At 38.1% G+C, this 20,653-nt stretch overlaps 4 protein-coding genes across 7 annotated transcripts; 3 read left to right on the plus strand and 1 right to left on the minus strand.

The window, feature by feature from the left end:
- The first annotated feature begins 43 nt into the window (after positions 1–43).
- On the plus strand, positions 44–3,314 carry LOC137749547 (nitrogen regulatory protein P-II homolog). 2 transcript variants are annotated; one of them, XM_068489655.2, is made up of 8 exons: positions 44–370; positions 488–533; positions 726–744; positions 1,691–1,778; positions 1,945–2,012; positions 2,129–2,198; positions 2,782–2,817; positions 2,938–3,314. In XM_068489655.2, the coding sequence occupies exons 1-8, from the start codon at positions 151–153 to the stop codon at positions 3,003–3,005; spliced, it is 615 nt and encodes a 204-aa protein (XP_068345756.2). In that variant the 5' UTR covers positions 44–150; the 3' UTR covers positions 3,006–3,314. The 2 variants fall into 2 exon arrangements, with proteins under 2 accessions (XP_068345756.2, XP_068345757.2); XM_068489656.2 differs by having other exon boundaries at positions 46–337.
- Positions 3,315–4,074: 760 nt separating this feature from the next.
- On the plus strand, positions 4,075–6,488 carry LOC137749546 (ADP-ribosylation factor 2). 2 transcript variants are annotated; one of them, XM_068489654.2, is made up of 7 exons: positions 4,075–4,361; positions 4,625–4,780; positions 4,910–4,980; positions 5,601–5,720; positions 5,864–5,982; positions 6,071–6,152; positions 6,244–6,488. In XM_068489654.2, exons 2-7 carry the CDS (start codon positions 4,633–4,635, stop codon positions 6,247–6,249), a joined length of 546 nt encoding a protein of 181 aa, XP_068345755.1. In that variant the 5' UTR covers positions 4,075–4,361; positions 4,625–4,632; the 3' UTR covers positions 6,250–6,488. The 2 variants fall into 2 exon arrangements, with proteins under 2 accessions (XP_068345755.1, XP_068345754.2); XM_068489653.2 differs by lacking the exon at positions 6,244–6,488 and having other exon boundaries at positions 4,220–4,361; positions 6,071–6,216.
- Positions 6,489–8,521: 2,033 nt separating this feature from the next.
- On the minus strand, positions 8,522–10,533 carry LOC137749545 (galactinol synthase 1). The gene is made up of 3 exons (XM_068489651.2): positions 10,022–10,533; positions 9,177–9,635; positions 8,522–9,084 (listed from the first exon to the last, which is right to left on the minus strand). The coding sequence occupies exons 1-3, from the start codon at positions 10,349–10,351 to the stop codon at positions 8,830–8,832; spliced, it is 1,044 nt and encodes a 347-aa protein (XP_068345752.2). The 5' UTR covers positions 10,352–10,533; the 3' UTR covers positions 8,522–8,829.
- Positions 10,534–13,114: 2,581 nt separating this feature from the next.
- On the plus strand, positions 13,115–19,544 carry LOC137708477 (coatomer subunit delta). 2 transcript variants are annotated; one of them, XM_068447560.2, is made up of 12 exons: positions 13,115–13,251; positions 13,994–14,063; positions 14,374–14,413; positions 15,156–15,379; positions 16,041–16,283; positions 16,390–16,564; positions 17,087–17,391; positions 17,732–17,930; positions 18,014–18,167; positions 18,564–18,626; positions 18,720–18,816; positions 19,242–19,544. In XM_068447560.2, the coding sequence occupies exons 1-12, from the start codon at positions 13,130–13,132 to the stop codon at positions 19,329–19,331; spliced, it is 1,782 nt and encodes a 593-aa protein (XP_068303661.2). In that variant the 5' UTR covers positions 13,115–13,129; the 3' UTR covers positions 19,332–19,544. The 2 variants fall into 2 exon arrangements, with proteins under 2 accessions (XP_068303661.2, XP_088545333.1); XM_088689207.1 differs by having other exon boundaries at positions 13,117–13,258.
- The last annotated feature ends 1,109 nt before the right edge of the window (positions 19,545–20,653 follow it).

The raw sequence follows: 20,653 nt of genomic DNA on the forward strand, positions 1-20,653 counted from the left end.
GCCCAAGCTGCAATTGCATGAAGAATCTTTCACGCGTCGTTTTTAAAGCTTTAAACTTTCACGGCCTCGGTCGTGGGTAGACTTGGTACCCAAACTGGGTTCACCGTCGCTGAAGCTTTTGGTCTGCTTTTTACATAACGGTTGACAAACATGGCTACAATTGGGAATGCAGGCCTGCTTAGCCCCTTCCATTGCCACCTCAACGAGCTTCCGCTTCTGGGTTCGAGCTCGATCCGCACCAGGCTCGCAGAATTTCGGTTCCGTCAGCCCAATGTCGCTCTAAAGCACGCAAGAAATGCGTCCATTTTTCCCGTCGTACGAGCACAGAGTTCTTCTGGTTCGTCTTTCTCCCATTTTTCTGGAAAAATAGGTCATGGGTTTGAATGTTCATCCAGATTTCATTCAAATTATGATTTTGGTATCTCAGATTTTAAATTTTAAATGTTGGCATGGCTTCTGACTCTGTATTGTTGTTGGTTGCTCGTAGGTTATGTCCCAGACTCCAAATTTTACAAAGTCGAAGCGATTCTGAGGTGCGGAAACAATTCACCCTTCTGTTCTTGTCTGCGTTGTTGGTTGTTAATTTTGTTTAGGTTGATTGTTTATAGCTCTGCATGTCTGCTGTGTTTTTTCCTATTATTTTTGTGTGTGGAATATATGGGGTTATGGGTTTTGATTATATCTAATTATTTCTTAATCTCTGTTATGATTATGGGACGAGCTAGGCCCTGGCGAGTTTCTTCGGTAAGAACTGTTGAACCTTAAACACAGCTTACTGCATATCTGATTGGCGTTGCATTAGTATAACAAAATCAGGAAAGCAATAAAATGATGTTTCAAATGTTGCTTACTAGATAATAGGAAGAATAGCTCTGTGTTTCTAAGTCTGTGTAGTTATCGAAGCACCATCCCGTCTTCTTCTGCAGTTGGCTTTAATCCTTTTTACACACTCAAATCCATTTGCATATATCGAACACAATCATAACGGATTTAGATTGGAGCTCAAACCCGATAAAACTTGAAGGTTAATGAAATTCTAGTAGAGTGACATTTCAAAAGATCAATTGGCAGTTGTTAATTGTACTACTACACTATTCAGTTCTGGAATTTAATGATAACTGCCCTCACTTAGTACTTATCAGTAACTTGCTGGGCAAGTTTCTGACTCCTCTCTGTATGCATTGCCTTGACCATAGTCAAGGCAAGATAGCATTGGTCTTGTAATAATACTCATGCTATTCTCGAAATTTTTTGCCACTTCTCTCCTTTCAATTCATTACATCCATGAGGCATCCGTTGGGGCCTGGGATGCCATGCCAGTGGAGTTGTCTGTGGTGCACTATGTAACGTTGTTTGCTTCCTAAAAGAAATGTAGAAGCAAAGCGACCACTAGAAATTGAAGAATTGAGATGTTTCCTGTGGTTCGTATTTAATGAATTTATTGTAAGAAAATCGGGTTATAGTCTATATTTGGGTAAGAATTGTACCTGATTTTATCCTTTCTTTTTGGTTGCACGTTTTCACATTTTTACTAATGTACAGTATTGTTGTTAGCTCCTTGAGATAATAGCATAAGCACTACTTTGGGTTCTGGTGTCTTCAATGTTTTCCTGTGTCATTTTTCTAGAGCTCCTTGAGATAAAAGCATAAGCACTAATCTTTTTGTTTCCATCCTTTGTGGAAACCGAAGGCTCTGCTGAAAATTGGAATTCGTGGTGTTACTGTATCTGATGTTCGAGGCTTTGGTGCTCAAGGTGGTTCAACAGAGAGGGAGGGTGGTATGTTCTTGCTTTGGCATCGATATTTTCTCTTCATTTTAATTAAATCTAGCAGATTTTTTGGAACACTCCCCAGCCATTATATCTACTGTAACTTATTTATCATCCTACTCTTTTCTTCTATTGTCATTTCATAATTTCTTCTTTTTTTTTATTACTTTGTTAGGCTCTGAATTTTCTGAAGACAATTTTGTCGCTAAGATTAAAATGGAGATTGTAGTGAGCAAAGACCAGGTATGAAGAGTGTGAGTGATAATTTTAGTTCTATAATACGTTCTGTTTGTGATATTGATGCTCAGGGATGAGGGGTTGAAAATCACCGATTGAATCCTGCTCTGATCACTTCTTAGGTTGAAGCTGTGGTTGACACAATAATTGAGGCAGCCAGGACCGGAGAAATCGGCGATGGCAAGATTTTTGGTAAGTCTCTAAACTTGTTAATTTTGAAACTACAAAGATATAGTCTACAGTAAGCACGTAATCAGGTTAAAATAAAATTTGAATGAATAATTGTTACTTTAACATGTTAATATCGATTTCTTTAACATATATAATTATTAAATTGCGTTGACCATTATGTAAACTGAATTCAAACTATAACACCTATATAAGTTAGCTTATTTTCAGACAATTTTTAACGTATACAGAATTGTTTGATGGCTTTGCACCTTTCCACTTTGTCACCTATAGATGTTCTAAGAGATCCACATACCCATCCAGAATTAGGGAGGATCAGATTTGTTAGTTTACATTATATATCTGGTTTGCGATGTGAGATACTACAGTCGTCTAAAAGTTTTAGTGAAGTACTTTAAAGTCAGGTCGGTAGGACAAGTAGCTATTTTTTGACAACACTGATCATTTGCCAGAAATCTTTATACTCCGTATTCTGCAATCACTATGCTAGTTACATGTAAAACTTAAAACTCAAGGAACGTATCATTTTCTGGCCTCTCCAGTGAGGTTTCGTCAACTTTCTAATGAGTTTTTGTATCTTTTGCAGTGGTGCCAGTCTCAGATGTCATAAGAGTTCGCACTGGTAACATTTTACTCGCCAAATGATTCAAGTTTAAGATGATCTATCCAGTTGTTTGTTTCCCATTGATGATTGCTCTCTAGGATTTGCCTAAAGTTTTTGTCTTGTATATGTCATTTTCAGGGGAGCGTGGAGAGAAGGCAGAGAAGATGACAGGAGGGCGGTCTGACGTGTCCTCTTCCTCTGCTTGAGCTGCATGGCCCATTTCGGTTCTCAACTAAGTGACATTTGACAGAACTTAATGAGTACCACTCTAATCGACCCCCCATCCAATATTCCCCCCTTGACCATTAGATCTTAGAAGATTAGTGCTTTGTCTTTTATTTTTGGAGTCTATGCGGTGATGGCAGAGTAAAATAAGGTGTAATACTAGTCAGGTAGCTTCTATCTTTTTTTCAGAGGCATATCGGAAACTTCTCTTTATCTTGAAGTATGATATACAGTCTATGTAAGCTTCTTTTACTTGTGAGCCAATTTATTATGCAAATGGGTTTCTGCAAGGAAGTTAACAAACACAAATCTACGACCAGAGGGGGCCGAATGCCAATGATCTTCTGAATATCTCAAGCCTGATAACTATAAAATCAACACGCTTACTTAGCCATGCGATCTGGCTCATCAGTCCAATCAAACCGCTCATAAACTCCGGGCAGCAAGGTAAGAATCTGCTCAAGAATACCAGCAGATGAAGAATCAGAAGCTTCAGCTCGGCTAACCGGAATTGCTGACGATCAACAACAATGTTGGAAGGTAGATTGCGGTTGAGCTGCTAAAGGGGTTTAGCTTAGCCACTCAATGCACAAATATGGAGACGAATTGAGCGAGAGATGATGAGAGGAATAAGAAAGAATCCTTCAAATTATTAGCTGTGATCTATGTTATACAAATACACAAAAATGAGAAGATGAGTCTTGCAATGTTCAATGAGGTGTGAAAGGGACCAGCTAGTGGACTAACAAAGTTTTCAATGTGCTACAGAAAAAAAACATGTAAAAAGTTACAGAATTTTATTGTCGTAGTTGGACTAACAAAGTTGAAAAAAATGCAAAAGAAAAATTAAACCAAATAACCGAACCAAATCAACTTAGACCATTCAAAATAAATTGAACCACATAGTTCTGTTGTAATTGATTCGCTTTCAACAATAAATTAAATGCAATCAATTCAAACCGAAATATATCCATCCCTATTTAATAATAATGATTGATACCCTTCTTCCCTCCCCGTTGATAAATCAAGGATATCATAAAGCCTAGCGTTGTTTGGAGGCTAACAACAAATCAAACGACAACTACCAACTGCTTTGAAAATTGTATTCCTTCTTCTAATCAAATTTTTAAAAATTAAAACGTAAAAAAAATATAAATAAAAATTTGGTGCGGTCGGTGCCCTTCCCTCCGCCCCATCTATAAATGCAGAGATAGATCCTTCCTTCCACATATAACGTGAAATATAGCGTGCGTGTCGCTGCGAAGGACAGCTCCTCCCCCTCTTCTTAGAGAGCAGATCTGCTCTCTCTCCCTCTTCAATTTCTCCATCTTCCTCAGGTAACTCCAACTTTACCCTTCCTTGTTCTTCTTCTTCTCAGATCTATTGCTTTGTTACTTTTTCGTTTATTTTGTGCCCATTTGCTTGAATTTTCGCGATTTGATCCGATCTCGAATTTTCCGACTTTTTCGTTTTCCGATCTCGAGTTTTGCCCGAATTTGTGATGAAATTTATAAGATTTAGACCCTCATTGTGAATGTGAATGCTGATTGATATATAAATATTTGATATTTTGGGTTGGATTTTTGATCAAATTTTGAAGGTTCGAAAATGGGGCTTTCATTCACGAAGCTGTTCAGCCGTCTGTTTGCGAAGAAGGAGATGCGTATTCTGATGGTGGGTCTCGATGCGGCTGGTAAGACCACCATCCTCTACAAGCTCAAGCTCGGCGAGATCGTCACCACCATTCCCACCATTGGTATGTCAATCACTTGCATAACCCATTTGCTCCTTGATCTTGATTCATCACTCAATTTCGGTTTTATTTATCGTTTTAACATTGTATTAGTTATTAATTGCTCTGATTTATGGTGAATTATCGGGTTAGGATTCAATGTGGAGACTGTGGAATACAAGAACATCAGCTTTACTGTGTGGGATGTCGGGGGTCAGGACAAGGTATGGACGCTTTTTTCAACTTCCTTATTTTCGAAATTGTTACTTCTTTCGGTTATGCAATTTGGTACTGGTAAATGTTCATTCCTGCATCTGATTTACGTAGTTGAGTTTGCCTGATCAAAAATTAGATTGTGGAAAATTATAGCAACTCAGCAAGTTTGTGCTGTGCCCAACATGAAGTTTATGATCTCCACTTTCATGGATCGAGGTCAAATGTTTAATGTATATTAGTTAGAGCTCCTAATCCTAACCTTCCTTTCCAATCGACCAGTCAATGAATCCACTCAACTCACACCATTTGCCTGCCATCCTATAAGCTCATCGTTTAAACAACAATGGGGTCAGGCTCAGGACACACTTATTCTTTTGAGGATGGCTTTTCCTTTGTTCTGTTTATCAATTTTGGGACGTACATGTCCTCCGTGACTGTTCTTTTTCAGAATAATGGCCAACTAAAGCTTGTTCATCAGGATTGTTTCGATGATGCCATTATGTGGTTTACAAGTCGCATACTGTACTAATTCTATAGTCAACATCATTTCTCATTATCAGTTAAATGTCTTTATAGCTGCCAGCTTTTCGCTTTGTTGAATCTGGGATTCTTTGTATTGTCTTTCCAGATCCGACCTTTGTGGAGGCATTACTTCCAAAACACACAAGGACTTATCTTTGTGGTTGACAGCAACGATCGTGACCGTGTGGTGGAAGCCAGAGATGAGCTTCATAGAATGTTGAATGAGGTATGCATAAGCTTTGGAACTTGTTATGCTGATGATAAAGAGAGGGGTGAAATATAGCACATTGAAAACTTGTGTACTATTATTGCTATATAGTCATATCCTTTTTATTTTGATTGTTAACCTTTTATTATTGTATTGGGCAGGATGAGTTGAGGGAGGCTGTGCTTCTTGTATTTGCAAACAAGCAAGATCTTCCAAATGCCATGAATGCTGCTGAAATAACTGATAAGCTTGGCCTTCACTCCCTCCGTCAACGCCACTGGTAAAACCGAATGTAGCTTCTATTTCTCACAAACTCACTCACACCTACGCCCCTCCTTGAAACAAACTTTGTAAACTATCCCTTGCAGGTATATCCAGAGCACATGCGCCACTTCTGGTGAAGGACTGTACGAGGGTCTTGACTGGCTCTCAAACAATATTGCAAACAAGGTGGACTCATGCTCTCATACATTCTGAATAACTCAATTGTTCATTATGGTTTCCGTTTCTGACTTTGGTTTTCTGATATTACATTTTGCAGGCATAGATGGCTTGACTTGAATTCTGTGTAGCGCCCATTCTTCTGTACTATCAAGTTGACATTTATGGGTCCTGGTGTTCTGCATTTGCTCCGCTCTTAAGTTCCTGTTTTTACCATATTTGTGTTTTCTTTTGCAAACAGTGCCTTTTTTACATGTAGTTAAGAATAATTCTCTCAATTTTTCGAACGGTATTAACATAATAGCTTTGTTTTGTGAAATGAAATAGCTGTTATCGATTTGTTTATATTTACTTTGACGGAGATTATGGAAGTGGAAGATGATCCCCCCTCGTTATCTCTCGCTTACTCAAAATTCATGTCGTAGCTGTTTATCAGAATGCATTTGGGAAGTGGTGTTTACCCTCTGATTTAAAGTTATAAACAGGATCCAAAATCCCTGACTATGATAATTTATGTAGGGGCTGTGCCCAAATGTTTATTCTTTCCTTGCGTTAGAACGGCTCGAGTGATTGAACCGTAACCGCGTCATAATCCAAAACTGTAATCCCTCTCTCAGTCAGTGTAGCTTAAGCAGTAATATCGTTCGTAATAAGATCATTTGGGTGGCACGCGTATCGGATAACGCCTCAGGTCCGGGATGCATTATGAGGGTCTGTAAGAAGTAGAAAATAAGTGTGGATAACACATTCTTTTATAATGGAAAGGGATCCTAAGATGATCCCTTCCACCTAATCCTCATGTGCCATAAATCCGGACCCTTGAAATTTGATCTAACGGCTAAAGTTATTATAACTTTTAATAATGCTCTATGTTTATAGTCGTTGGATTAAATTTCAAATGCCTGAATTTATGGATCATGAGGCTTAGGTGGAAGAGATGCGGATAATATACTTGAATGCGTTGCTCATCGACGCGATACGAGTTGACATAGTTGAGAATGTTTCCCAAACGCCTCGTACGTCATCAATGGTCATGGCAATGGTGGTAGATGCGCTACAGCGCTAGGCTATTTACCATCCGTCGTAGATAATGTTAGGAATATCAAATTTGCAAATTAAATGATATGTCACCAATAAAAAATAAGCAGATTAATAAATGTTTAATTAATAATCCAATCATCAACAACCACATCATTTGATTACAAAATTTGATTTAAAAATTTCATCTCCCTAGTATTACCTTTTACAAAAACTAAATCTTTCAAATTTAAGCATTCAAAGAATTTGGCAAGATGTTCCTCGCACAGTTGTTCAAGAAGATTCACTCTTTATCGATATTAAGAGAATAAATAGGCTTTTTTTTTTATGTAAAAAGTATGATACACAAATAAAAGAGGATAATCCTGGATAAAGAATCTTACGAGGATTTCAACGTAGACAAAGGAAAAAAAATGTCCTGCACGAACTTATTAAGAGTTACGGTCTTCATGTAGTAAATCAAGAATTATAGTGTTAGAGTTGAGATTTTGGGTTAGGAAGCACCTTTCACAAATGTTGAAAAAACAAAACGTTGCAACACCGCCAACTCTACAACACGCTCGCAAATCCCTCTCTCATCAATTGTCCGGTTATCTTTTCAGCCACTAATTTGCTTCTCTAGATTTTTTATCCGATTCTAATATTTGTTTGCTCGATGATGATGGTGTTGACTTTTCAATTCACTTCCTTAATTCAAAGCCTTGTTAATTGACAAAGAAAACATCCTAATAAAAATGGCTAACGAGAACACAAAAATTGCACATGGATGGAAGCAAAATTCAAGCTTGTCAACAACCACCAGTACCATATGAAAAAGGCTAAACTCTAGGAGAACTAACTCTCTCGCCTACTTTGTCACTCTCCCTCGGGTTGGAACCCTAATCCCTTGAAAAACCTTTGAAAATCGAAATTTTAACTCATTAAAAAATTGTCGAGGTAGTACCGGCAGCATTCTGATCCACTTTTGACTCCGCCCCCGGTGAATGACTTCCGACTCCTCAAACCATAACACTGTGAATATCCGCAGTCAAGAGAAAAGCAAGTAGCACACATATACAAACCTAAAACACAAGATTGAACGGAGCTTTGCTACAGAGAAATGATATTAGAGTCCTCGACCAATTGCTCGCTACTAATCACATCAAAATTGTTCAACCTTAATTACCTATAAAGCCCGAAAGACGTTTGATTTTCTCTTATTTACATTGCCATACTTCAAAATTTATCCTGGTTTGAATCACTACTAGAATGGGGTAACAAAAAAGGCAATTGTGTTGATTTCTTAATGAGCCTGTTAATTACCATGGCCACCAAGTGCAGACAAGAACAGAACAAATTGATTAGTCCTACTAATAAACATATATTTTTCATCAATTCACCATTTGCTCCCTCTCCATAAGAGGATGATTACATAAATGGCTTTTTTTTCTCTCTTTCATACAACATATTACACCACCAGCACACGTCAAACCTTGTCATTTAAGCAGGTTCATCTACCAAACCAAAAGAAAATACAAATAAAAAATCAAAAGCTTAACTCATATTCCCCCTTCCCCCGATGCACTCTAACAAGCATCGGAATTTCATTCATCTGAGTACTTCGACTCTCTCTTGTCTACCCCGTAGATGAATGAATGCTCTAAATCGCCTAGGCCGCTGACGGGGCTGTCACGTACTGGACCGCAGCTCCCGACAGAGCGTCAATGAACGGCTGCATGTTCACCCCTTCACCACCTGAAGCTGCTTCTGGAGCCACAACTCCTCCTGCCCCTGCTCCTCCCGCCATCTTCTTGTAATCCAACCACTCGTCGTTGTATATGTCCCACCATTTCTTCACCAGCATCTTGATGTCCTCCCTCTGCATGTTCTCCTCCTTCCCTGTATACCTCCACGGCTTCGATCCCTGTAACAATCAGCGTATATTAATCAAACCCTAAAGAAAATGTGATCTGTCTATATATGTTAATTATTAATTAAAATTTAAGTAATACTTACTGCTGCACAATAATGGACGACTTTGACTTTGTCTAGCTCCACATTCTCCGGGTGACGCCAAAGCATGGCGAGGACCAAATTGTATACCAAAGGAATTGGCTTGTATATTTTCCGGAAATACATGTTTAAGAAGTCCTGTTCTGCAAACGGGGTCGGAGGGGTCACTCTGAGAGTCCTCAACAGGTCATGGTAGGTCTCGAGGCCGGGCTCGAACACGAACATGCCCGCGTTGAAGTACGGCGACGGAGGCGGGCCCAGCTCCGATGTGGGCCACTGGACCTTCTCCGGGCACTGCTGGCAGTACCCGATTTGGTATTGCGGCGTGTGGCTCCAGGTTTTCTCGCAGAAACAGTCCATGACTGCGTAGAAATGTCCATCTGGCAAGTCAAAGAGGTGGTCTATATTGTCGTACACCTCGATGTCCCCGTCCAAGTATATCATTTTCTCGTACTCCACAAACTGCATATTAATCAAAAAGTTCAGCAATTAAAATTTACAATCTTCTACCACAAAAAGTTTGATTCGAACAGTTTCCCCAGGAAAAACAAGAAATAAAAGTTCTATTGGCTTCCAACATAGACTGCCACGGGTAAGACCCACAGCAACCCAAATTCCACGTGTAACAAAAAGCACGCATAACAAAGGTCAAGAAATTTTTTAATATACCCGACACACAATGATACACCACATATATGTATAAATAATAAGATTTATGTATTAAAACATTAATAATTTAAAAAATAAAATTTCCTACTAATCATATAAAAATACGTGATGTGATGTAGCAGTTTGTCTTCCACCGCAATGAAAATTTTCTCCACGTAAGCAAAGCGAGAAGAACGTACCTCCCAAATGCGCAGCTTCGAATAGTTGATGACGTAATATGCCATGGCGAACTGGGTCTGGTTCTCGGGCGGGTAAACGGGTTCGATCTCACGGACTATGCAACCCTGAGATTCAAGAATGCGACGGTGATCCTCCGGGACGTCGGGCAAGACCGCAACGACCAACGGGTACGCCGTTTTTACCTTCCTCAAACCCTTGGCCAACCCGACGACGCCCTTCACGTAGTCGCCGTTTCCGGCCAAGAAGGTCACGTATACCCGACTAGGCATGGTGACGGGAGAGGTGAAACCCGATTTCAGGACGTTGATGGGGACGAGTTCGGGAGCCATGAGAAATTACGTGTCCAAGGGAGAAGGGAACTAGGGTTTTTACAGAGGAAGGCCTTGATCCTCGGAAATATAGAGAGAAAAACTAGCTGAACGCAGAGAGAGAGAGAGAGAGAGAGAGAGAGAGAGAGAGAGGAAAGGCGGAGAGTAGGACGTCGTCGTGGATCTGTGTTCTTGTTGGTAGTTCGGTGTTGGGGGTGGCAGTGGGTTTAAATAAGGGTGAGAATCAATGAAATGAAATTTGAGCGAAATTTGTGGAAAATTCAGTAAAATGTGGTTATGAGGTTGATGCCATACACGTGTCCATCTGGATGGATCCTACGGTGAGTGGTTGTTTTGGGAAAGTTCTGGAGAGGGACTCTGGACCGTGGAGTAGAAGATGCCAGAAGGCCTATTTATTTATTTTCCATATTTGCTGGGTTAAGATTCACATGAGGGGTTAGTTTACTAAGAGATACAACAAAGATGGTTATACCAAAGTGGTTAATTAATAGAAAGAATAATCCAGAAGCATGACAGACACAACGTCTAATTAAAGACAAATGGTAAGGCTATTCTCATAAAGTGCGTTGAATTCTCTATAGCGTCATAATTTAATCTAAATTTTTATGTTAATATTATAAAATATTATGTTAAAATTATGAGATGATAAAACATTTATAAATACTTCATTTTTTTTTTTTTGAGAAAAGCTCATTAGCATTTTTGCTATTTAAAATGATAAAAATTTGAATATAGACAATTAAATACTAAAGAATTTAAAATGGTAAAAATTAGTTGAAAAATGATGGAAGAGCATCACATACACAATGTTTGCGTGGTCCAACTAAGTGAAGTTTAAAAGAATTTAAGCGAAGAATCAATTACAACTCTTCACTCTTTTTTTGTTCTCTATATATTGGTTAAGGAATAGTTTAGAAGCATCACGCATTTGTAACCTATACTAGGGGCTGCTTGCAAAAATATTAACCGTTTTTATCTCTCTTTGTCATAACTATTACGTTGAATAATTTCAATTTTATGAGAAATGTTAAATGAGCTTTTTTAAAGTGGGATTCTTCGCGTTTTAATTTTTTTTTTGCACAATGTTTTACAATGTTGACTCAAGAATTTTGCTAATAACAAGAGGTGGCGGATAGTTCATGGAGAATCTCATTTTTAAGAGAGTCTCCTTAGCATTCCTGTATAAAAATTAAGAAAAATACTAAAGAGACTCTCAAACTCTTCATAACTCTCTTACAACTCACGGTTGAACATTAATTTCCGTATCAATATTAAATTGTTGGTGTTACGCCATATTGACTTGTCTGTATCAATTCGCTTTCATTTGTTATTTCGTTTTCATTTACGAATCAACTTTAAATTGCCGCAAAATTTGCTGAAGTTTGCAAGGGAGACAAACTACAAAAATATACACGGTTAATTGCATGCATGGAATTTACTTGCCCTTTTAGAATTACGTCGGAAAAATGTATACTTGTGGGAAAATAAAAGAAATGTATGTGGGTGGGGTTGTTATTCTAAAAGGTTCCAATACACGTAGGTTTGCCATGTCATAAGTGCCATGAAATGGTAACACGTTTCATATGGGGTCTCAGAGTTGAGATGTCAATCCTCTTGAATTTTCTTGGGAAGCTTTGACTAAAACATACGATTATCGTTTCTTTTGTATTCCAGTAAAATCTGCAACTCACTTTTCCTAAGTAATGAAATGTACACTACTCGCTTATTGGTTGCAACTTGCTCTTTTCTTGAATTTCCACGCATGTGTGCTTAGTCGAGTTTTTCAATGGATGATCGACCAAGGAAAGTAATTATGTCTTTGTATTTTGGTGTGAGAGTTCGATCTCAACTAACCACGCTCATAGTTTTATTCTATAAAATCCTATTTGGTAATTATCGTGTGTTTATGGACCGAGTCAATAAGGAACCAGAGTGGTTTTATAGTGTAAGAAATTTTTGGCCTTGAGCCTAGAATGGTAGAACCCTAAGACATGAAGCAGATGAATTGTCCTCCGAAAGAAGTTTAATCCTCGTTAAGAAGTTGAGTCGAACGATGTCGTTATATTTTTTTTAACAATTTTGTTTGTTTTGTCTTTGTGATTTAGTGAAACTCAGGTATTGGGTTTTGAAATCGACTTTAATATTATTTCTAAAATAACCTAATCAACTATTATTTGCAACTCTCCCCTTTGCCATCCTTTTTTTTGTCACACGATTCAAACCAAATTTATTTATATTTTCTTCCTATAATTTCAATTTTTTTTATTGGTTACCCTTCTTTCTACCTTCCACTTATTTGTGTTATACACTTCGTTTGCTTCTATTTGTATTAAATTTAATGAGTCTTTCAGTTTTGTGAAGATTACTTCAATTGCTTATGTTATGAGTTCAATATTTTTTCCTTAATGCATATGTGAAGGGCCCTCTCTCACAAAGAACTCTGGCTCCGCCATTGTGTTTTGGTGCGTTTCTGTTACGAGTCAAAACCGTTATCAATGTTTTCTTTTTATTTAATTATGCTGTGTTTAGCTCAGGACATCATCACATAGCTTCAGACATGGTGTATTTCGATTTCAAATGTAACTCCATTGATATCCACCGTCCACATCAATCAGACGGTCACGATAGAAAATATGTGCATAGCGTGTACAGACATGTACAAGGGAGAAATAAGTGTGATGTTGCCTTTGGGCTTTTCATTTTTGGGCTTGGACTCTATTGACCCAAAAGAAAACTTAAATCCAAAGTAAATTAAAACGTTTGTTGCCATTTGCCACGATGTTTAATCTGATTGGCCGGGATTCGAACTTATATTTCTCTGCTACTGCCTGCATTGCAGAATCGCCTTCCTCACTTTCTCCTCCTCCTCCTCCTCCTCCCCGTCTTCTTCTTCTCCGCCGGTGAGAGGTTAGATCTCACTACCTTGATTTTGTATGTTGGTGTATTTTGTTTACATTAATTGCTTTGCACTCCAGATCTATGGTTTTCAAATGCTTTCCATCTCTTCATTTTTCTTGCGTTTTATCGGCGAGCAATCGGTGTGGGAAGTTTAGGGTTTCTACTGCGTCGCTTGAGATTATGGTGATTAGGGTGTATATCTTAGGTTGATCTTTTAGTTTGATTTTTTCCTGCATCTTTTACATTGCGTGATTTGCTGAGATACAATTTCAATTGCGAATTTTCTTTCAATACTTCCTTAATTTTGCTATGCCATCTGATAGTCTCGCTTCGTCAAGGTTTAGGAGCTGTGAAACGTTGCGAAATGTGTGGAGGTCTAATTTGTTGGATCGGATTAACAAAGCTTAAGAATAGTTGGATTTTGGAAAAGTTCAGTTTGTTGTGGGAAAATTGCTTCTCAATTCTGTTGTTTATAAATAATTCGATGCTGCAGGGACTAGATCCCATGCAACCTAGTTGGGATTCGAGCCTTTGATTCGTATAGTTGAGCTACTGATTCCGAATGTTCACATATTTAGTGTCTTATTTGGTACTGAGTTCTGTTTGCACTCATGCACGTGTTCAAAAATTGTGGGAGATCACGATGCTTTGTTTCGTACTGTTTCATACTTGTGGTTAATTTTGGTTGCTTGTGATTATTTTATTTCTTAATTTTCTGACATTCATGAGATTTTCATATTTAAGGTGTGCCCTGCAATCTTTTTTGCTGCCTTTGAGTTGGTGGCTGTTGATAACCGCCGAGTTAATCAAGATGGTAATATATTCAGCTTTTCTTCTCAGTTTTCCAATTAATTTTTTAGAGTGATGATCTTAGTGTGATAATGATAGTACATCTTTGGTAATTGACATTAGTATTGTGCATACATTTGACCCACTCAACATGAAAATCAATTCTGGAAATACAACTGAAGATGCTGAAACTTATATATGAGTTTAATTTCTGGGACTAATTTTGTAATACATTGCATCATTAAAATGTATAAACAACTTAAGAGTGTTGGCCTAATAAATTTTTGCTTTCTTGGAATTTATCTTCTCATTTCCCCCCTCTATTTGTAATTCAGGTTGTGCTTGCCGCTTCCATTATAAGCAAGTCTGGGAAAGGTGAGTTCTGTACAGTTTTTTTTTAATTCTCCTGTGAATGGCTGGTGCTTCAAAAGAACAATTCTTGCCCTTTTTTTTGTCTATTCCTAGTTCACACGAGGAACTCTAACAAATGTGGATTGATTAAATCTAAGAATGACACTGATTGAATTGGGGATTTGATGCACCCATAAAGTGGTCTAAGTTGTGTCTCATGCCCAAGTGCTGTAAATTAAACCAGACGTTAGCAGTGGTCTTTTTGTTTCATTGTGATTCACTAGGCTTTAGTACCATCTTGGTTATGGATTGAGACAACGGGTTTCTTTGGATCTCTCCTTAGAGGAGCTAGGTTGGGATGTTGCAGGAATGATGGGTATTCAGGCTTTTATCTTCTGTTTTAAAATGGTTGTACTTTTGGCTGAGCTGTTATAACATGTGCATTCATATTACTTGATTATGTAGTCAGTAGATCCTGCTTAATGTTTAGAAGACGTTTTCACGGATATATAGTTTCTATCTGTAGCAGGAGCTGCCAATGATCCATTTCTTTTGCTTTTGGCTGAGTTGTTATAACATTTGCATTCTTATACTTTAGCTACACAGTAAAGCCTACTTAATTTTTAACTATATAAGGAGCTGTCAGTGATCCGTTCACTTGCTTTCTCTTTAATCTGACTTGCTAGTAAATAAATTGTTAAAATGGCGCATATCATTGGAGTTGTTACAGTTAGTCTATAATTGATTTTTGTCTTTTATTGTGCAGTGCTTGTTTCTAGACAATTTGTGGATATGTCTCGTATAAGAATTGAGGGTCTTCTTGCGGCTTTCCCTAAGTTGGTAGGCACTGGCAAACAACATACTTATGTTGAGACAGAAAATGTCCGCTATGTTTACCAGCCTATAGAAGCTTTGTTCTTGGTACTTGTTACAAACAAGCAGAGCAACATATTGGAAGATTTGGAGACTCTGCGGCTACTCTCTAAACTTGTATCCTTTTTTCTTTGGCATATGATTATTTTCATCTTCCTTTGGTGACTTACCTTCTTGGATCCATGAATCATTACTGGTTTTGTAGAATTATTAATTTGTTTCCATAATCGTGAATGTTAAAACATGTTTGCATCGATCTAGATCCATTTTTTGTTTTGATTCATTTGCTGATGCCTTCATTTTAACATATTCTCCAACTACATGTGGGAACGGTGATCTATATCTCATATCCCAACACATGGTACTTGGAGATCTTGTTCTTCAAAACTGGTCTCTAAACATGCCATGATACGTGTGATGAAAAAGGAGTGAACATGTCCAAAGTATAAATCTTGAACTTGGGCCAAAGTATGTACGATATCTTTTACCCATCTATGTGCTTGTATAGTGCTTATGCTTTTATGCATGCATGGATGTTCCTTCAAGTTATGCCCAAGCAACCCAAGTAACAAGTACAATGTGCATGGCAATCCCATTGGCAAAAATTTACAGGGATGTAACCTGTACTGGACATAGGAGTGTATTGTGTTTCCAGAATATACCATGGTCCTGGTAAAATTGGGCCATAAGTCGTTTTTGAGCTATGCCTTTTCCTATTCTGGATATTTGTGTTAAATGTTGGAAAGAACTGCTGAATTGATTCCTTAATTGTTTTTAGGCACCTGAATACGCTATGTCCCTAGATGAAGAGGGTATATGCAGGACAGCTTTTGAGCTGATTTTTGCTTTTGATGAAGTAATCTCTCTTGGGCACAAGGAAAATGTGACTGTTGCACAGGTGAAGCAGTACTGTGAAATGGAGAGTCATGAAGAGAAACTGCACAAGCTTGTGATGCAGAGCAAGATAAACGAGACCAAGGATGTTATGAAACGGAAGGCTAGTGAGATTGACAAAAGCAAGGTATTTGTTTAGGGTCATGTCATGGTTCCCTTACTAGTTTAGTGCTTTGCATAATTATCTAGTCTTGTAAGCCTCCTGTTTGATAATATTGTGATATGTTCTACAGATTGACAGGGGCAGAGCTGATAAAGGCGGATTTATGTCTTTACAGTCAATGGGATCTGGAAAAATTGATAGTGCATTTAGTGAGATGAGCATATCCAGTAGTGGAAGTGGCTTTGGAAGTGGTTCTGGTTTCGGATTGAGCACTGATATCGACTCATTTTCCACAAAGACTAAAGGTTTGTGATTGTTTGTATGCCTGAATTGTGCAATACATTCTGAAATCAATGATAGTGGTGATGGTGGTGTGTAGTATGTGATCTGGTTCCTGTTTGATTATGATATGCATTAACTTTATGAACTAGTTCCCTGATGATAATTAAAATGCTACAATTGGTAAAGCTCGTCTTGTTCTGTTTAAGAAAACATTATAAGCACATAATGTGCAAGGTTGCTATTGGCCACCATTGTACCTTATGCATCCTGTTTTTCTCATTTGTATAATTTCACCATGTACACTTCTGATGTAGGACAACCAAACCAAACTTGATTACGATTTATTCATCCCACTAGCAATAGGATTGAAGTTAGTTTTCCTTTTTCCTATTTGGTTTTCTGTTTTAGGATTTCCCTTTCCAAATAGGATTTCAATTTCCTTGTTAATTTGGACTTTAGCTTTTCCCTAGAAGGATTAGGAGTTGAAGGCTACAGTTCTCTGTAGCTTTTTCTGATTATTCTGCTGCATTATCTTTCATCCTCAGGTCGTCCACCTTCATCTGCTACTGCTCCTCCAAAGGGTTTGGGTATGCAGCTGGGAAAATCTCAAAGGACCAACCAATTTTTAGAGTCCTTGAAAGCAGAGGGAGAGGTGATTCTTGAAGATGTACAGCCAAAAGTAGGCCAATCTAAATCAGCTGCCCCGCCTCTAACTGATCCTGTCACTTTGAATGTTGAAGAGAAACTTAACGTAACACTTAAACGTGATGGTGGATTGAGCAACTTTGATGTTCAGGGGACATTATCTCTGCAAATTCTTAACCAGGAAGATGCATATATCCAAGTCCAGGTATTTCATCACTATGCCTCATATATTACTATGGGTACAATCGCACAATCTAGGTCATAACGTTTCAGCACTCATAGTAATGTGTCATGTGTTTAAGTGACACATCTGGCAAGTGCCTTATTTGAATGCTAGGTTTCCTATGAATCTGATGGAAACCTCACAGATATCCTTGCCATTGGAGACTTATAGAGATACGCCTTTTTAGAATGTTGTCATTTGAAACTCATTCTGATTTGTGGTAAATCTTTAGTGGTGTTCTGTTTATGGCTGTGCTTAATAAGTTTTTAGAAGTGGGTCCAATGTTTTGTGTCGTTGAAATGTATTTTGTCTTATTTTTCAGATTGAAACTGGTGGAAATCCTGGCATCCTTTTCAAAACACACCCTAACATGAACAAAGAGCTATTCTCCAATAATAACATTCTAGGCCTAAAGGATACTTCTAGGCCTTTTCCCACTGGTCAAACTGGTGATGCAGGAGGTGTTGGTCTTTTGAGATGGAGAATGCAGACTGCAGATGAGTCAATGGTGCCCCTGACAAGTGAGTTCACTTGTTTCATCATCCTGGTGTATGATTCATCTCGTGTGTCCTGATCATTATATATCAATCCATCTTTGTTGCAGTCAACTGTTGGCCCACCGTTTCTGGGAATGAAACTTATGTCAACATTGAGTATGAGGCTTCAGAGATGTTTGATCTGAGAAATGTTGTTATCTCTGTACCTCTTCCTGCTGCGAGAGAGGCTCCACGTGTAAACCAGATTGAAGGGGAATGGAGGTAAGAAAATTCATCTTATTTTTCTTGCCTACTCCGCTCTTGGGACCTAGAATTACAGCTATACATAACTGAAATGCGGTTATTATCTTACCTGTACAAAAGTATCCGCTGTGAATGTTAAGTGTGAATGTAGAGGGGTTCTTTTCTGGTTGCTACATCAGATTAAGCACATGTATATGCTTGTGATTTCATGGACGTTTGTATTTTTTCACGTACGTAATCCTTTTGTATAGATTTTGGGAACAGATACCAAAATGGAATTGACCTGGAAACAATGCCAAATGCCCCTGCTTCCATGTGACAGGATAGTATTCCTCCTGGAGCAGAACGATTTGAACATTCTATGCTCCGGTGGAATTTATATTGCTTAAATTTGATATCACAATTGCATTGCAGATACGATGCAAGGAATTCAACGTTGGAGTGGTCCATACTTCTTGTAGATAACTCAAACCGCAGGTCTGTAAATGCTGGACTGATTCTTTTTGGTCGTTACATATTCTTTGTGAACTAATGTTGATGGAATCATTATCCTTCTTGAATACTTGGCAGTGGATCAATGGAGTTTGTTGTTCCCCCAGCAGACCCATCTGTATTTTTCCCCATTTCTGTTCGCTTCGCTGCCACCGAGACATTCAGTGACCTGAAGGTACAACTGCTGGACTTTGAATATCCCTTTTCTTGATGAAGATCCTTGTGCTATTATATTTTTCTCATTTTGGTGGATTTAAGAGCCCATGCTATAAGTGCAAATACTTAGTTGATTCCATTGTCTTATACTTACCTCATTTTTTATGGACTTAAAAACCCGTGCGATGAGTATAACTACTTTGATACCTTTGTGGATGTTTTACTTCTAGACTCGGTGAAGTATTATATAATGCTCTAACTTTCATCACACTGCCAAGAATTCACAGCCTCACACACCACTAAAACTTAGGGCCTTGGATTGCTTTGAACCTGATATTATGCCCTTACCGTCACCTGCGTCTGACTTGCTTTCAGCAGCCTTTACGGTAGTTGATTATGAAAGAATTTAATTGAAGATGGTGACTTTGAATCCTTTTTGCACAGGTTTTGAACATTATACCTCTGCAAGGTGGAGCCGCTCCCAAGTTTTCTCAAAGAACGCAGTTGGTAACAGAGAATTACCAAGTGGTGTGATGGTTTGGGGTGGATCTGCAACCTTTTTGGATATGGATTGAATTCGAAAACCAGCAGTTTTCATTTTTGTGGTGTTTTAATTCCCATTAAATTTGAGATGAAGGGAAGCCTGCCAGAATTTGGATGCTATAGATGTGCATTCTTTCATGCTATTTGATACTATCCCCTTCCCCACAAGGAATGTTAATAATAAAAGTGGATGCCTATTTGTAATTTTTGGCTTAACTGAAGATGTAAGGTGGATTAGCCACAACTTACAAGAAAGCTAATCTCTCCTAGGATTGAGGATAGTTTCATACACGGCTAATTCATCTTCTACCTTCACTTGGAATAAAAAATGCTAGTAGACGTTCAATTCTTCATTCTACTTCAATTGATTCTAGTGAGTTATCAGATCCAAGCCAGTCCTAGACAACAATCAAGACGTGGAGACCAAGAACGAGAGGCCGGGCCGACCTTGAAGTCCAGCTTTGGAGTTTCACATTAACAGAACATAAATCTGATGGAATTCTAACTCATTATCCTGCCCTCGGTTGTTACTCTAACTTCATGGGCTATATCAAAGGTAACTATTTGCATAGAAAAAGGACCAACACATTTCTTTTTTGAACTCGTAAACGGAAGAGGATCCTCTCCTGAGCACAGGATGAGGATCTTCCTGACCACAAAATCCGGATCGTTCAATTTTAATTCAACAGTTACAATTATTATAATTTTTAGAGGATCCTTCTGTTTGGAACCGTTGGATAAATTTTGAACAGTTCGGATTTCGTGGTCAGGAGGATCCTCTTCTCTCATAAACACCAAAGAGATGAGGTGAATAGGGTCCCATCCCAATAACGAGAGATATGTAAAAAGTTTTCATTTATGTCTCTCTTTTTTTATTCAATTTAATGATCAGAATTAAAAAGAGACTTGTGAAAAAGGGTAAAAATGATGTGAAAGCTCCCCTTCATCACAGTTAGGCCTGGTTTGGTACTGAGGTGATTCTGAAAAAAATTGGTATCAAAAAAAGCTGGAAGCTGTTTTTGTGTTTGGTAAACATTCAGCTTCAGTTTTTTTTCACAGTTTTGGGTAAAAAAATCCAAAAACAAGAAGTTGCAAAACCCAGCTTTGAAAAACTGATTTTTTTTCACATCTGTTTTACATAAAAGTTTACCAAACACTATAATACTGCTTTTTTTTTTCAAAAGCACTTTTACAAAAAAGTTTACCAAACACTCTGCTACTTTATTTCACAGCTGTTTATTCTCACAGCACAGTAGAAGCAGCTTTTTTTCAAAGCACAGCAATACCAAACCAACCCTTAAAAGAAAGATTTA

The sequence above is a fragment of the Pyrus communis genome, chromosome 17, assembly GCF_041283825.1.
Source record: "Pyrus communis isolate YQ-2024b chromosome 17, ASM4128382v1, whole genome shotgun sequence".
Taxonomy (NCBI): Eukaryota; Viridiplantae; Streptophyta; class Magnoliopsida; order Rosales; family Rosaceae; genus Pyrus; species Pyrus communis.

What these genes read in the sequence shown, in the direction of transcription:
- LOC137749547 (XM_068489655.2), top strand. Translation starts at nt 151, where the DNA reads ATGGCTACAATTGGGAATGCAGGCCTGCTTAGCCCCTTCCATTGCCAC. An exon ending in TTGTAGTGAGCAAAGACCAG is followed by an intron (nt 2,013 to 2,128) that starts GTATGAAGAGTG and finishes ATCACTTCTTAG; the next exon opens with GTTGAAGCTGTGGTTGACAC. An exon ending in CGGCGATGGCAAGATTTTTG is followed by an intron (nt 2,199 to 2,781) that starts GTAAGTCTCTAA and finishes TATCTTTTGCAG; the next exon opens with TGGTGCCAGTCTCAGATGTC.
- LOC137749546 (XM_068489653.2), top strand. Translation starts at nt 4,633, where the DNA reads ATGGGGCTTTCATTCACGAAGCTGTTCAGCCGTCTGTTTGCGAAGAAG. An exon ending in CACCACCATTCCCACCATTG is followed by an intron (nt 4,781 to 4,909) that starts GTATGTCAATCA and finishes TTATCGGGTTAG; the next exon opens with GATTCAATGTGGAGACTGTG. An exon ending in TCCCTCCGTCAACGCCACTG is followed by an intron (nt 5,983 to 6,070) that starts GTAAAACCGAAT and finishes TATCCCTTGCAG; the next exon opens with GTATATCCAGAGCACATGCG.
- LOC137749545 (XM_068489651.2), bottom strand. Translation starts at nt 10,351, where the DNA reads ATGGCTCCCGAACTCGTCCCCATCAACGTCCTGAAATCGGGTTTCACC. An exon ending in CGAAGCTGCGCATTTGGGAG is followed by an intron (nt 9,636 to 10,021) that starts GTACGTTCTTCT and finishes ATTAATATGCAG; the next exon opens with TTTGTGGAGTACGAGAAAAT. An exon ending in TCGTCCATTATTGTGCAGCA is followed by an intron (nt 9,085 to 9,176) that starts GTAAGTATTACT and finishes TGATTGTTACAG; the next exon opens with GGATCGAAGCCGTGGAGGTA.
- LOC137708477 (XM_068447560.2), top strand. Translation starts at nt 13,130, where the DNA reads ATGTTTAATCTGATTGGCCGGGATTCGAACTTATATTTCTCTGCTACT. An exon ending in TATAAGCAAGTCTGGGAAAG is followed by an intron (nt 14,414 to 15,155) that starts GTGAGTTCTGTA and finishes TTTATTGTGCAG; the next exon opens with TGCTTGTTTCTAGACAATTT. An exon ending in ATGCATATATCCAAGTCCAG is followed by an intron (nt 17,392 to 17,731) that starts GTATTTCATCAC and finishes CTTATTTTTCAG; the next exon opens with ATTGAAACTGGTGGAAATCC.